Source organism: Pelobates fuscus, chromosome 6 (assembly GCF_036172605.1).
Source record: "Pelobates fuscus isolate aPelFus1 chromosome 6, aPelFus1.pri, whole genome shotgun sequence".
NCBI classification, from domain to species: Eukaryota; Metazoa; Chordata; class Amphibia; order Anura; family Pelobatidae; genus Pelobates; species Pelobates fuscus.
The window spans coordinates 302013833-302029021 of NC_086322.1; the positions used below are offsets into that span (position 1 = coordinate 302013833).

General features: G+C 42.7%; 2 protein-coding genes across 2 annotated transcripts in view; one reads left to right on the plus strand and one right to left on the minus strand.

Annotated features, from left to right (window-relative positions):
* Window positions 1-1460, minus strand: part of RAB22A (RAB22A, member RAS oncogene family) — a 31658-nt gene extending 30198 nt beyond the window's left edge. Inside the window, exon 1 of the mRNA XM_063459654.1 lies at window positions 1299-1460. Coding sequence (XP_063315724.1) covers window positions 1299-1334 — 36 coding nt within the window. The 5' untranslated portion in view covers window positions 1335-1460. The remainder of the gene's footprint in view (window positions 1-1298) is intronic.
* A 3592-nt stretch (window positions 1461-5052) lies between these two features.
* Window positions 5053-15189, plus strand: part of LOC134615179 (serine/threonine-protein phosphatase 4 regulatory subunit 1-like) — a 47837-nt gene continuing 37700 nt past the window's right edge. Inside the window, exons 1-2 of the mRNA XM_063459655.1 lie at window positions 5053-5147; window positions 9864-9908. Coding sequence (XP_063315725.1) covers window positions 5141-5147; window positions 9864-9908 — 52 coding nt within the window. The 5' untranslated portion in view covers window positions 5053-5140. The remainder of the gene's footprint in view (window positions 5148-9863; window positions 9909-15189) is intronic.

The following is a 15189-nucleotide window of genomic DNA, read 5'->3' on the forward strand; positions in this document are numbered from 1 at the left end:
TGTGGCCAATGCTAGACTTTGAGTTTGACATGCTTGATGTACGGGGGAGGGGGGGGGGTCAGTTATACAGTATACATAATGTATATATAATATTACAGTGTTCGTTATCTCTTTATATCTAGTATACATATTGTGTATATATTATATTATAGGGTTATACAGTATACATATTGTGTATATATTATATTATAGGGTTATAAAGTGTATATATTATATATTATATTATATTATAATGCAGTTTACATATTGTGTCTAAATTATAGGTTAAACAGTATACATGTTATAATATTATATGGTTATACAGTATACATATTGTGTATATATTATAGGGTTATACAGTGTATATATTATATTATAGGGTTATACAGTGTAGATATTATATTATAGGGTTATACAGTATACATATTGTGTATATATTATAGGGTTATACAGTGTATATATTATATTATATGGTTATACAGTGTACATATTGTGTATATATTATATGGTTATACAGTGTATATATTATATTATAGGGTTATACAGTGTATATATTATATTATAGGGTTATACAGTATACATATTGTGTATATATTATAGGGTTATACAGTGTATATATTATATTATATGGTTATACAGTGTACATATTGTGTATATATTATATGGTTATACAGTGTATATATTATATTATAGGGTTATACAGTGTATATATTATATTATAGGGTTATACAGTATACATATTGTGTATATATTATATGGTTATACAGTGTATATTATATTTATATGGTTATACAGTGTATATATATATAATATTATATGGTTATACAGTGTATATATTGTGTCTATATTATAGGGTTATACAGTGTATATTATATTTATATGGTTAGACAGTATACAAGGTGTGTGTACATATTATATTACAGTGATATTTATACAGTGTATATATTATATAATATTATATGGTTATACAGTGTATATATTATAGGGTTATACAGTGTATATATTATATGGTTATACAGTGTATATATTATATTATAGGGTTATACAGTGTATATATTATATTATAGGGTTATACAGTATACATATTGTGTATATATTATATGGTTATACAGTGTATATTATATTTATATGGTTATACAGTGTATATATATATATATAATATTATATGGTTATACAGTGTATATATTGTGTCTATATTATAGGGTTATACAGTGTATATTATATTTATATGGTTAGACAGTATACAAGGTGTGTGTACATATTATATTACAGTGATATTTACACAATATACACAGCCAGCCATGCCCTCTGTCACTCACCCCCAGGAGACAGACTTTGAGCTCCCTCAGGGCCATGCTGTGTCCGTCTGAGGCCTACACTGCTAGCCCGGGGCTTCAGCTACGGCCTCCGGCCTGTGAGTTCAGAACCAGCCGAGCCCGCCTCCATGTCCCCGGCCACTCCTCCAGGCCGGGCCGCCTCCCTCCCTCCATCCATCCCTCCCCTCCTACAGACAGCCTCCTGTTATTCACTAAGCGCTGACAGCGTGTGTTTACTCAGTACTTACTGTATTGTGTATTGTGATTGTGTGTGTGTGTATGTGTGTGTGTATTGTGTGTGTGTGTGTATTGTGTGTATGTGTGTGTGTATTGTGTGTGTGTGTATTTTGTGTATTGTGTGTGTGTATGTATTGTGTGTGTGTATTGTGTGTGTGTGTGTATGTATTGTGTGTGTGTGTTGTGTGTGTGTGTATTGTGTGTGTGTATGTATTGTGTGTGTGTGTATTGTTTGTATGTGTATTGTGTGTGTGTGTGTATTGTATTGCGTATTGTGTGTGTGTATTGTGTGTGTGTGTGTATTGTGTGTGTGTGTGTATTGTTTGTCTGTGTATTGTGTGTGTGTGTAGTGTGTATTTTGTGTATTGTGTGTGTGTGTATTGTGTAGTGTGTGTGTGTGTGTAGTATGTGTGTGTGTGTGTTAGTTTATTTCTATATTTTCCCATTGTCATTCAGAGTGCTGTATGATGGTCAGAACTGGGTCAGCACCACTAACTGGATCCCATTTATATTCTCTTATATATATTATTATTATTACTACTGATATTTATAAAGCGCAAACATATTCTGCAGCGCTGTACAATCTGCCCTTCCTATTGTGTTTTTATACCCTGCCTACTCTAGATTGTAAACTCTTTGGATTAGGCTCTACTCCCCATTAAGCTATTGTTAATGTAACATTTTGTATTAGTCTGGTTTAATGCTAAATTTCCACGTTTATAATATTGTAAAGCGCTGCGGTATAAGTTGGCGCTATATAAATGCAGATAATAATACTAATAGACGGTACAGTGTAGAGACAAACTAACAGTAAAGGAATATAGGACCATGCCTCAGAGCTAAAACCTAGAATTCATGTTTATAGGGCAGGATTATAATCCCATGGGGTCCTACCAGGTGACAAGTTTGTGCCCCCCCTTTATTTAGGACACAGGCAGTCCCACTCGCCAGCGATACTAACCAGTAATATAGTGGGGTCTGTCTGCTGGATATTATACTATACATTATTATTATTATTATTATTATTATTATTATTATACAGGGGTCTGTCTGCTGGATATTATACTATACATTATTATTATTATTATTATTATTATACAGGGGTCTGTCTGCTGGATATTATACTATACATTATTATTATTATTATTATTATTATTATTATCATACAGGGGGTGTGTCTGCTGGATATTATACTATACATTATTATTATTATTATTATTATACAGGCGTCTGTCTGCTGGATATTATACTATACATTATTATTATTATTATTATTATTATCATACAGGGGGTGTGTCTGCTGGATATTATACTATACATTATTATTATTATTATTATACAGGCGTCTGTCTGCTGGATATTATACTATACATTCTTCTTCTTCTTCTTCTTCTTCTTCTTCTTATTATTATTATTATTATTATCATACAGGGGGTCTGTCTGCTGGATATTATACTATACATTATTATTATTAATATTATTATTATTATTATGTATTATTATTATTACACGGGGGGTCTGTCTTTTGGATATTAAACTATATATGATTATTATTATTATTGTTATACAGAAGGTCTGTCTGTTGGATATTATACTATATATAATTATTATTATTATTATTATTATTATACAGCGGGTCTGTCTGCTGGGTATCGTATCGTATATTATTATCATTATACAGCGAGTCTTTCTGCTGCATTATATACTATATATTATTATTATTATACAGCGGGTCTGCCTGCTGGATATTATAGAAACATAGAATGTGACGGCAGATAAGAACCATTCGGCCCATCTAGTCTGCCGAATTTTCAAAATACTTTTCATTAGTCCCTGGCCTTATCTTATAGTTAGGATAGCCTTATGCCTATCCCACGCATGCTTAAACTCCTTTACTGTGTTAACCTCTACCACTTCAGCTGGAAGGCTTTTCCATGCCTCCACTCAGAGGTGTAACTAGAAACCACGGGGCCCCGGTGCGAAAATTACCATGGGCCCCCCCATACATCTATCTCCTACCCCACACGTCCCCACCCCACACTTGTAGACAAACAGATACACATGCAGACACATACAGACACACACATACACACAGAGACCCATACATACAGACATGCATACAGACACATGTAGAGACACACACACATACACTCATATACACACACTCAGACATATACACACGTACACTCACAGACACATACACTCACAGACACACACACACTCAGACACACACACACACACACACTCACAGACATACACTTACACACACACACACACACACACACACTCACTCACAGACACATACACTTACAGACAAACACACACTCAGACACACACACACACTCAGACACCCACACTCACAGACATACTCAGACACACATACACTTACAGACACACACACACATACACACAGAGACCCATACATACATACATACATACATACAGACACATGTAGAGACACACACACACATACACTCATATACACTCATATACACACACTCAGACATATACACACGTACACTCACAGACACATACACTCACAGACACACACACACACACACACTCAGACACACACACACTCACAGACACACACATACACTCAGACACACACTCACAGACACACATACACTTACAGACGCACACACACTCATTCACTCACTCACACTCACTCACAGACACACACACATACACTCAGACACACACTCATAGACACACACATACACTTACAGACACACACACACTCAGACACACACACTCTCAGACACACACACACTCACAGACATACTCAGACACACATACACTTACAGACACACACACATATACTCAGACACACACACTCACAGACAAACACATACACACACACTCAGACACACATACACTTACAGACAAATACACATTCAGACACACACATACACTTACAGACACATTCAGATACACACACACAATCAGATACACATACACTTACAGACACACACACTCACAGACACATACACACACTGAGACACATACACTCAGACACACACACACTCACATACAAACACATACACATACACTCAGACACACATGTATTATTATGATATAATTTTTTTATTATTATTATATAATTTATTATTATATAATTTATTATTATTATGATATACTTTTTTTATTATTATTATATTTATTATATAATGTTTTATTATTATTATTATATAATTTATTATTATTATGATATAATTTTTTTATTATTATATAATTTATTATATAATTTATAATTATTATATAATTTATTATTATTATGATATATTTTTTATTATTATTATATTCATTATATAATTTTTTATTATTATTATTATTACATAATTTATTATTATTATGATATAATTTTTTTTATTATTATTATATTTATTATATAATTTATTATTATTATGATGATATTGGTAGCTGAGGGAGAGGCTCCCTGTGTCAGTGGGCGGAGTCACAGCTCAATGGGCGGGGTCAGGTCGCGGCCGCGCTGGTGATGCGGATTGCCTGGTGCCGGGAGCGCGCGCGGATACAGCTTAGCTGGGAAGGCGGGAACGCGCAGAGCATCGGGGGCGCGCACTCCTCCTCCCGGGTCAGCCCTCAAGATGGCCGGTAAGTGCCAGATTATATGTATATCCGGGGCCCCTGCAATAAATACTGAGCGGACAGTCTGACAGGAGGGATGGGGGTTATCCCAGGAGGGATGGGGGGTTATCCCAGGAGGGATGGGGGGTTAGATCCTCTGTGACAGGAGGGATGGGGGGTTAGATCCTCTGTGACAGGAGGGATGGGGGGTTAGATCCTCTGTGACAGGAGGGATGGGGGGTTAGATCCTCTGTGACAGGAGGGATGGGGGGTTAGATCCTCTGTGACAGGATGGATGGGGGGTTAGATCCTCTGACTGGAGGGATGGGGGGGGTTAGATCCTCTGACAGGAGGGATGGGGGGTTAGATCCTCTGACAGGAGGGATGGGGGGTTAGATCCTCTGACAGGAGGGATGGGGGGTTAGATCCTCTGACAGGAGGGATGGGGGGGTTAGATCCTCTGTGACAGGAGGGATGGGGGGGTTAGATCCTCTCTGACAGGAGGGATGGGGGGTTAGATCCTCTCTGACAGGAGGGATGGGGGGTTAGATCCTCTGACAGGAGGGATGGGGGGGTTAGATCCTCTGTGACAGGAGGGATGGGGGGGTTAGATCCTCTGTGACAGGAGGGATGGGGGGTTAGATCCTCTGACAGGAGGGATGGGGGGTTAGATCCTCTGTGACAGGAGGGATGAGAGGGTTAGATCCTCTGACAGGAGGGATGGGGGGGTTAGATCCTCTGACAGGAGGGATGGGGGGGTTAGATCCTCTGACAGGAGGGATGGGGGGATAGATCCTCTGACAGGAGGGATGGGGGTTAGATCCTCTCTGACAGGAGGGATGGGGGTTAGATCCTCTGACAGGAGGGATGGGGAGTTAGATCCTCTGTGACAGGAGGGATGGGGGGTTAGATCCTCTGTGACAGGAGGGATGGGGGTAGATCCTGTGACAGGAGGGATGGGGGGTTAGATCCTCTCTGACAGGAGGGATGGGGGGTTAGATTCTCTCTGACAGGAGGGATGGGGGGTTAGATCCTCTCTGACAGGAGGGATGGGGGGTTAGATCCTCTGACAGGAGGGATGGGGGGTTAGATCCTCTGACAGGAGGGATGGGGGGTTAGATCCTCTGACAGGAGGGATGGGGGGTTAGATCCTCTCTGACAGGAGGGATGGGGTTTAGATCCTCTGTGACCGGAGGGATGGGGGGTTAGATCCTCTGTGACAGGAGGGATGGGGGGTTAGATCCTCTCTGACAGGAGGGATGGGGGGTTAGATCCTCTGTGACAGGAGGGATGGGGGTTAGATCCTCTCTGACAGGAGGGATGGGGGGTTAGATCCTCTCTGACAGGAGGGATGGGGGTTAGATCCTCTCTGACAGGAGGGATGGGGGGTTAGATCCTCTGACAGGAGGGATGGGGGGGTTAGATCCTCTGTGACAGGAGGGATGGGGGGGGGTTAGATCCTCTGTGACAGGAGGGATGGGGGGGTTAGATCCTCTGTGACAGGAGGGATGGGGGGGGTTAGATCCTCTGACAGGAGGGATGGGGGGATAGATCCTCTGACAGGAGGGATGGGGGGTTAGATCCTCTCTGACAGGAGGGATGGGGGTTAGATCCTCTGACAGGAGGGATGGGGGTTAGATCCTCTGACAGGAGGGATGGGGAGTTAGATCCTCTGTGACAGGAGGGATGGGGGGTTAGATCCTCTGTGACAGGAGGGATGGGGGGGGTAGATCCTGTGACAGGAGGGATGGGGGGGTTAGATCCTCTGTGACAGGAGGGATGGGGGGGTTAGATCCTCTGACAGGAGGGATGGGGGGTTAGATCCTCTCACAGGAGGGATGGGGGGGTTAGATCCTCTGACAGGAGGGATGGGGGGTTAGATCCCCTCTGACAGGAGGGATGGGGGGTTAGATCCCCTCTGACAGGAGGGATGGGGGGTTAGATCCTCTCTGACAGGAGGGATGGGGGGGTTAGATCCTCTGTGACAGGAGGGATGGGGAGTTAGATCCTCTGTGACAGGAGGGATGGGGGGTTAGATCCTCTGTGACAGGAGGGATGGGGGGTTAGATCCTCTGTGACAGGAGGGATGGGGGGTTAGATCCTCTGTGACAGGAGGGATGGGGGTTAGATCCTCTGTGACAGGAGGGATGGGGGGTTAGATCCTCTGTGACAGGAGGGATGGGGGGTTAGATCCTCTGTGACAGGAGGGATGGGGGGTTAGATCCTCTGTGACAGGAGGGATGGGGGGTAGATCCTGTGACAGGAGGGATGGGGGGGTTAGATCCTCTGTGACAGGAGGGATGGGGGGTTAGATCCTCTGTGACAGGAGGGATGGGGGGTTAGATCCTCTCACAGGAGGGATGGGGGTTTAGATCCTCTGACAGGAGGGATGGGGGGTTAGATCCCCTCTGACAGGAGGGATGGGGGGTTAGATCCCCTCTGACAGGAGGGATGGGGGGGTTAGATCCTCTGTGACAGGAGGGATGGGGGGTTAGATCCTCTGTGACAGGAGGGATGGGGGGCTAGATCCTCTCTGACAGGAGGGATGGGGGGGTTAGATCCTCTGTGACAGGAGGGATGGGTGGGTTAGATCCTCTGTGACAGGAGGGATGGGGGGTTAGATCCTCAGTGACAGGAGGGATGGGGGGTTAGATCCTCTGACAGGAGGGATGGGGGGTTAGATCCTCTGTGACAGGAGGGATGGGGGGGGGTAGATCCTCTGACAGGAGGGATGGGGGGTTAGATCCTCTCTGACAGGAGGGATGGGGGGTTAGATCCTCTGACAGGAGGGATGGGGGGTTAGATCCTCTGACAGGAGGGATGGGGGGTTAGATCCTCTGACAGGAGGGATTGGGGGTTAGATCCTCTGTGACAGGAGGGATGGGGGTTAGATCCTCTGTGACAGGAGGGATGGGGGGGTTAGATCCTCTGTGACAGGAGGGATGGGGGGGTTAGATCCTCTGTGACAGGAGGGATGGGGGGGTTAGATCCTCTGTGACAGGAGGGATGGGGGGGTTAGATCCTCTGTGACAGGAGGGATGGGGGGGGTAGATCCTCTGACAGGAGGGATGGGGGGTTAGATCCTCTGTGACAGGAGCGATGGGGGGTTAGATCCTCTGTGACAGGAGGGATGGGGGGTTAGATCCTCTGACAGGAGGGATGGGGGGTTAGATCCTCTGTGACAGGAGGGATGGGGGGTTAGATCCTCTGTGACAGGAGGGATGGGGGGTTAGATCCTCTCTGACAGGAGGGATGGGGGGTTAGATTCTCTATGATAGGAGGGATGGGGGGTTAGATCCTCTCTGACAGGAGGGATGGGGGGTTAGATCCTCTGACAGGAGGGATGGGGGGTTAGATCCTCTCTGACAGGAGGGGGTTAGATCCTCTCTGACAGGAGGGATGGGGGGTTAGATCCTCTCTGACAGGAGGGATGGGGTGTTAGATTCTCTCTGATAGGAGGGATGGGGGGTTAGATCCTCTCTGACAGGAGGGATGGGGGGGTTAGATCCTCTCTGACAGGAGGGATGGGGGGGTTAGATCCTCTCTGACAGGAGGGATGGGGGGGGGTTAGATCCTCTCTGACAGGAGGGATGGGGGGGTTAGATCCTCTCTGACAGGAGGGATGGGGGGTTAGATCCTCTCTGACAGGAGGGATGGGGGGTTAGATCCTCTCTGACAGGAGGGATGGGGGGGTTAGATCCTCTCTGACAGGAGGGATGGGGGGTTAGATCCTCTCTGACAGGAGGGATGGGGGGTTAGATCCTCTGACTGGAGGGATGGGGGGTTAGATCCTCTGACAGAAGGAATGGGGGGTTAGATCCTCTCTGACAGGAGGGATGGGGGGTTAGATCCTCTCTGACAGGAGGGATGGGGGGGTTAGATCCTCTCTGACAGGAGGGATGGGGGTTTAGATCCTCTCTGACAGGAGGGATGGGGGGGGTTAGATCCTCTGTGACAGGAGGGATGGGGGGTTAGATCCTCTGTGACAGGAGGGATGGGGGGTTAGATCCTCTGTGACAGGAGGGATGGGGGGTTAGATCATCTGACAGGAGAGATGGGGGGTTAGATCCTCTGACAGGAGGGAAGGGGGGGTTAGATCCTCTCTGACAGGAGGGATGGGGGGTTAGATCCTCTGGCAGGAGGGATGGGGGGGTTAGATCCTCTGACAGGAGGGATGGGGGGGTTAGATCTTCTCTGACAGGAGGGATGGGGGGGTTAGATCCTTTCGTGACAGGAGGGATGGGGGGGTTAGATCCTTTCGTGACAGGAGGGATGGGGGTTAGATCCTCTGTGACAGGAAGGATGGGGGGGTTAGATCCTCTGGGACAGGAGGGATGGGGGGGTTAGATCCTCTGACAGGAGGGATGGGGGGGTTAGATCCTCTGACAGGAGGGATGGGGGGTTAGATCCTCTGACAGGAGGGATGGGGGGTTAGATCCTCTGACAGGAGGGATGGGGGGGGTTAGATCCTCTGACAGGAGGGATGGGGGGTTATATCCTCTGTGGCAGGAGGGATGGGGGTTAGATCCTTTTACAGGAGGTAAGGGGTGGGGGGGTAGATGCCTAAATCATGTTTGACTAGCCACTGGCACAAAATCGCAAATATTTCCGGTTGTGCAGCACTTCAGACAGAAACGCTACACATACCGTTTCCTCCCACCAAAACCACTTGTAAAAGCAGATGCAGTCATGGTGGTTACAGTCATAATCTCACAATTGACCTCTTTGTCTTATTTCTGTCAGGGATCCCTTTGTATTTCGTGGACTTGCAGGACGATCTTGATGACTGTAAGTGTGATTCTCCTGATCCCTTGTCTTGCTTCTCTTCTCAGATTATTTATTTGTTTATTGTGTCTTTCCCCTTTATCAGTTAAAATGTTGTCTTATCGTTAGGAAATGAATTGTGTTTGTTTTGGTTTTATTTAAGGATTGTTATGTGCTATGTGAACGTCTTTCACCTGAAAGGAGTCGAGTTGTTTTTTTGTACTTCCAAAAACATTTCCATTATTAAAATAACTCTGAGATCTCCGCACCAAAATCACTTCATTAAGATGAACCAACCTGAATGACAGTGATTGGCTGAGAGTACCGGGACTCTGCTTTCACTGCTATCCTAGTTAAAAGGAATTTGTACTGATAACAAGTCAGTTCTGCGTGTTATCGAGACCGATAGAGTGTCACACAGAACCTTGTCTGTTTGATTTGGTTTTCTGTAAACCGCTCCAAAACAGTTTGACAACTAAACACGGACAACACCCACAGACTCCACCATAACTACTACACTGCACTATAGACCACCGCTTTAACATGAATACGTTAACTTAGTGAATTATTAAGCTGCTTGCATTGTTCGCGTGCTCAGTGAGTGTCGGATGTTAACCTTGAATATTGTGTGGAGTTAGCAGTGAAAAAGAAAAGGCTGGAATTTCAAATATGTTAAAACATGCTCAGCTGGTGCACAGTCCAGCATTTTAACACATCCCGTGTCCTTCCTAGTATACCCTTGGTGTGTTGACTTTCCTTTTAAACCTGAGGGCATTGTGCAGTAATGAATCACATGTTTACCTGGCCTGATGATTCGTGGAAGGAAAACTCTGCAACTTATCTACAGCATTTCCCTCTTTGTCTCCCATGCAAACTCTATGGGAAAATCCAGAAAGCTGTAGGTTTTTACTGATTGCTAATAGACTGTCACTGTATAGATTCCAAGTATTCGCTCATCCTAATGTATTCGCTCATCCTAATCTGTACTATCAATGAAAAGAAAAAACAAGCTGCTGGGGGCCGCCGTTCACTTGTGTGAATAGTTTTAATGTTTCTATTTCATTTATTTTTTTAAATGATTTGATTCTGGGTTGAGACAGTATAATTGCACTGTATTCCCATTCCAGTGAATAGGGTTTCCTTTACTGGGTATTCCAACCTCTTCCTCTTTAATGCCGACGGCACAGGTCGTCAACTCCCCTTCGAATGTTTGTGCAAAATGTGCCAAGACCGAAAAGTGACAGATCCACTTAACAGCGGCCCTAACACTTTTATTCATAAAGATATGTTTCTGACAAACCTGTCCCGTATATATTGCTTTTTATACTCTATATATTGTTTTATACATTATATATTGCTTTTTATACTCTATATATTGTTTTATACATTATATATTGCTTTTAAATCTCTATGTATTTCTTTATAGACTGTATATATTGCTTTTTATACTCTATATATTGCTTTATACATTGTACATATTTCTTTCTTTATATACTCTATGTATTTCTTTATATACTCTATGTATTTATTGCCTTTTATACTCTATGTATTTCTTTATAGACTGTACATATATTGCTTTGCTTTGAGAGCTCTTTGAATCTCCAGCACAATCAAAAAATATCATAAGCCAAGTAGCAAATTAATCTTGCGTAGTTGACAATATTTGGCAAAATGTGACAAATGACAGTAATTGAAGGGACACCCTGGGCATCAACACAATATTTTTGTATTTTGAATCTGTTTCCTAAATCATTAGCAGTTTTTTTGTTTTTTTTTTTTTGTTTTTTTTTTTTTGCATGTTAAATAAAAAAAACAATTGCATTAGAAAAAAACATTAGGAACGTTCTGCATCTCAACACAGCTTCTTCCTCAGTCCCAACTTCCCCATTCTGAAATATTTTGTGCGGGTTACCGAGCTGCAGTACAGGTTATCACAGTGTAAACAATAGTTGTACGTATCGTTAAAGGGGTACCATAATCACAACCTGTTCTAGTGGTTCTGGCGCCAAGAAATGGCACGTCCACTCCCCGCTTGTCAACTCCACATTCCAGTACCCCCTCCAAATGATCATTTGCAAATGTGCATTTGGTCCCGATTTTTATTTTATTTATTTATTTTTTTTTTTTAAATTTGTGTTTTTGGAAATGTTAGAATACTATAGTTTTTATAAGGTTAAGATGCTAATAGCACTGATTTTAAAGTTGACGCCAAATGTATCTGGTTGAATTGTGCAGATTCAGTCAGGTCGACCTAGTTCTCACCAGGATTGGCTTCGTAAATATAAAAGTGGTCAATCTGATCAGAATTTAGCCATTGGTTTTTAACTCAATGTTGTTCATCTTTGCAAAATTCAATGTTATCTCGGCTACACCTTAATGGCCACTCGCAGTAATTCTTGATTGCTACATTTTTATTTTTGGAATTAAACTTATTAGGAAGGAGTGCAATCAAACATTCTTAATTTCTAGTAGTCTGTTAAGAAGAACTTGATTGCAAGCTTTGACAAAACCATTGACTTTTCATTAAGCCTATTTTACTAAGCCACATTAGAGTCTATTTGTTAAGTAAATGTTACAGTTACATTGAGATCTGTTCTCTAAACCCATTTTACGGATACATTGCGATCTCTTCTCTAAACCAGTACTGTAGTTCCCAAACTTTTTTCACGTTGTCAACCCTTGGCAGCCCGTTTCCAGAATTTGTGCTCCTTGTGTAAGCATTAAGTTTGTTATTAATATAGTTTCTGTTGTTTCAAATGTATGTTTATTTCTCTGTGCCAATAACCCCCTCTTTTCTTCTGCCCCAGGCTTCCCCTGCTTCTCACAGTGCAGATAGATACACTGACACTCATGTAGATACACAGATACACACACTGACACGCGCAGAAATGCTGACACACAGATACAAACAATGATAAACATACAGATACAAATACTGATACACATGCAGGTGCACAGATATACAGACACTCTGATACAATGACACACTCACGCAGATACAGAGATACAGATACACACACACACACACACACTGACACATGAAGATACAGACACGGTTACAAATACTGACACATGCAGATACAAACACTGACACACATGCAGATGCGCAGGCACACCTACAGTTGCACAGACATACTAATACACATACTGACACACATGCAAAATATGCAGCTGCACAGATACAGACACTCTGATACAATGACACACTCGCGCAAATAAAGAGATACAGATATACACTGACATAAATGAAAATACACACACTGACACACAGGCATATACACAGACACACACGGATACAGACACAGTTATACACTGACACACATGCAGATACACAATGACACACATGCAGATGCACAGACACAAACATTACCACACATGCAGATGTATAAACATACAGACACACACACTGACACACATGCAGATACATAGATACACTGAAGCACATACCGATATACACACTGACACATATGCAGGTAAACATATACAGATACATACACACTGACACATATGCAGATAAACACATACAAACACATGCAGATACACAGATACACATAAATATATACAGACATACACAGATACAAACTTGGACACAGATACAGACACGCAGATACAAACATTGACACACGCATGCATTTACACTGATGCACATACAGATACACACACACTGACACGCATTTAGATAAACACATACAAACACTGACACACATGCAGACACACAGATACAAACACTGATACCCATACAGTTGCACAGACACACTGATACACATACTGCCACACGTGCAGATACACATATTGGCACACATACGCCTGTAAAGACACACAGATACAAACATAGCCACACATGCAGATGCACACACTGACACACATACAATTACAAACCCTGCCACACATGCAGATACACTGGCACACATACATATGTACAGACACACAGTTATAAACTCTGACCCACATTCAGTTGCACAGACACACTGATACACATACTGGCACACATAAGGCTGTACAGACACAAAGATACAAAGATCGCCACACATGCAGATACACAGACACACCGATAATGACATACAGACACACACTAATACATGCAGATGCACACACTGACACACCTACAGTTACAAACACTGCCACACATGCAGACACACAGATATAAACTCTGACACACATACAGTTGCACAGACACACTGATACACATACAGACACACAGACATACTGAAACACACTGACACACAGAGATATGCAAACAGACACTGATACACACACACACAAACAATGACTCCCATACAGATATACATACAGACACGCAAAACACACACATACAGGACAACATTTTAGCTATCCTCCTGTTTCCTATCTTTTATGTGCAGGAGGATGGCTTCTTCTAAGGTCCCATTTAACAGATACAATGCGATCTGTTCTCTAAACCCATTTTACGGATACAATGCGATCTGTTCTCTAAACCCGTTTTACGGATACAATGCGATCTGTTCTCTAAACCCATTTTACGGATACAATGCGATCTGTTCTCTAAACCCATTTTACGGATACAATGCGATCTGTTCTCTAAACCCATTTTACGGATACAATGCGATCTGTTCTCTAAACCCATTTTACGGATACAATGCGATCTGTTCTCTAAATCCATTTTACGGATACATTGCGATCTGTTCTCTAAACCCATTTTACGGATACAATGCGATCTGTTCTTTAAATCCATTTTACGGATACATTGCGATCTGTTCTCTATACCCATTTTACGGATACAATGCGATCTGTTCTCTAAACCCGTTTTACGGATACAATGCGATCTGTTCTCTAAACCCATTTTACGGATACAATGCGATCTGTTCTCTAAACCCATTTTACGGATACAATGCGATCTGTTCTCTAAACCCATTTTACGGATACAATGCGATCTGTTCTCTAAACCCATTTTACGGATACAATGCGATCTGTTCTCTAAACCCATTTTACGGATACAATGCGATCTGTTCTCTAAATCCATTTTACGGATACATTGCGATCTGTTCTCTAAACCCATTTTACGGATACAATGCGATCTGTTCTTTAAATCCATTTTACGGATACATTGCGATCTGTTCTCTATACCCATTTTACGGATACAATGCGATCTGTTCTCTAAACCCATTTTACGGATACAATGCGATCTGTTCTCTAAACCCATTTTACGGATACAATGCGATCTGTTCTCTAAATCCATTTTACGGATACAATGCGATCTGTTCTCTAAACCCATTTTACTGATACAATGCGATCTGTTCTCTAAACCCATTTTACGGATACAATGCGA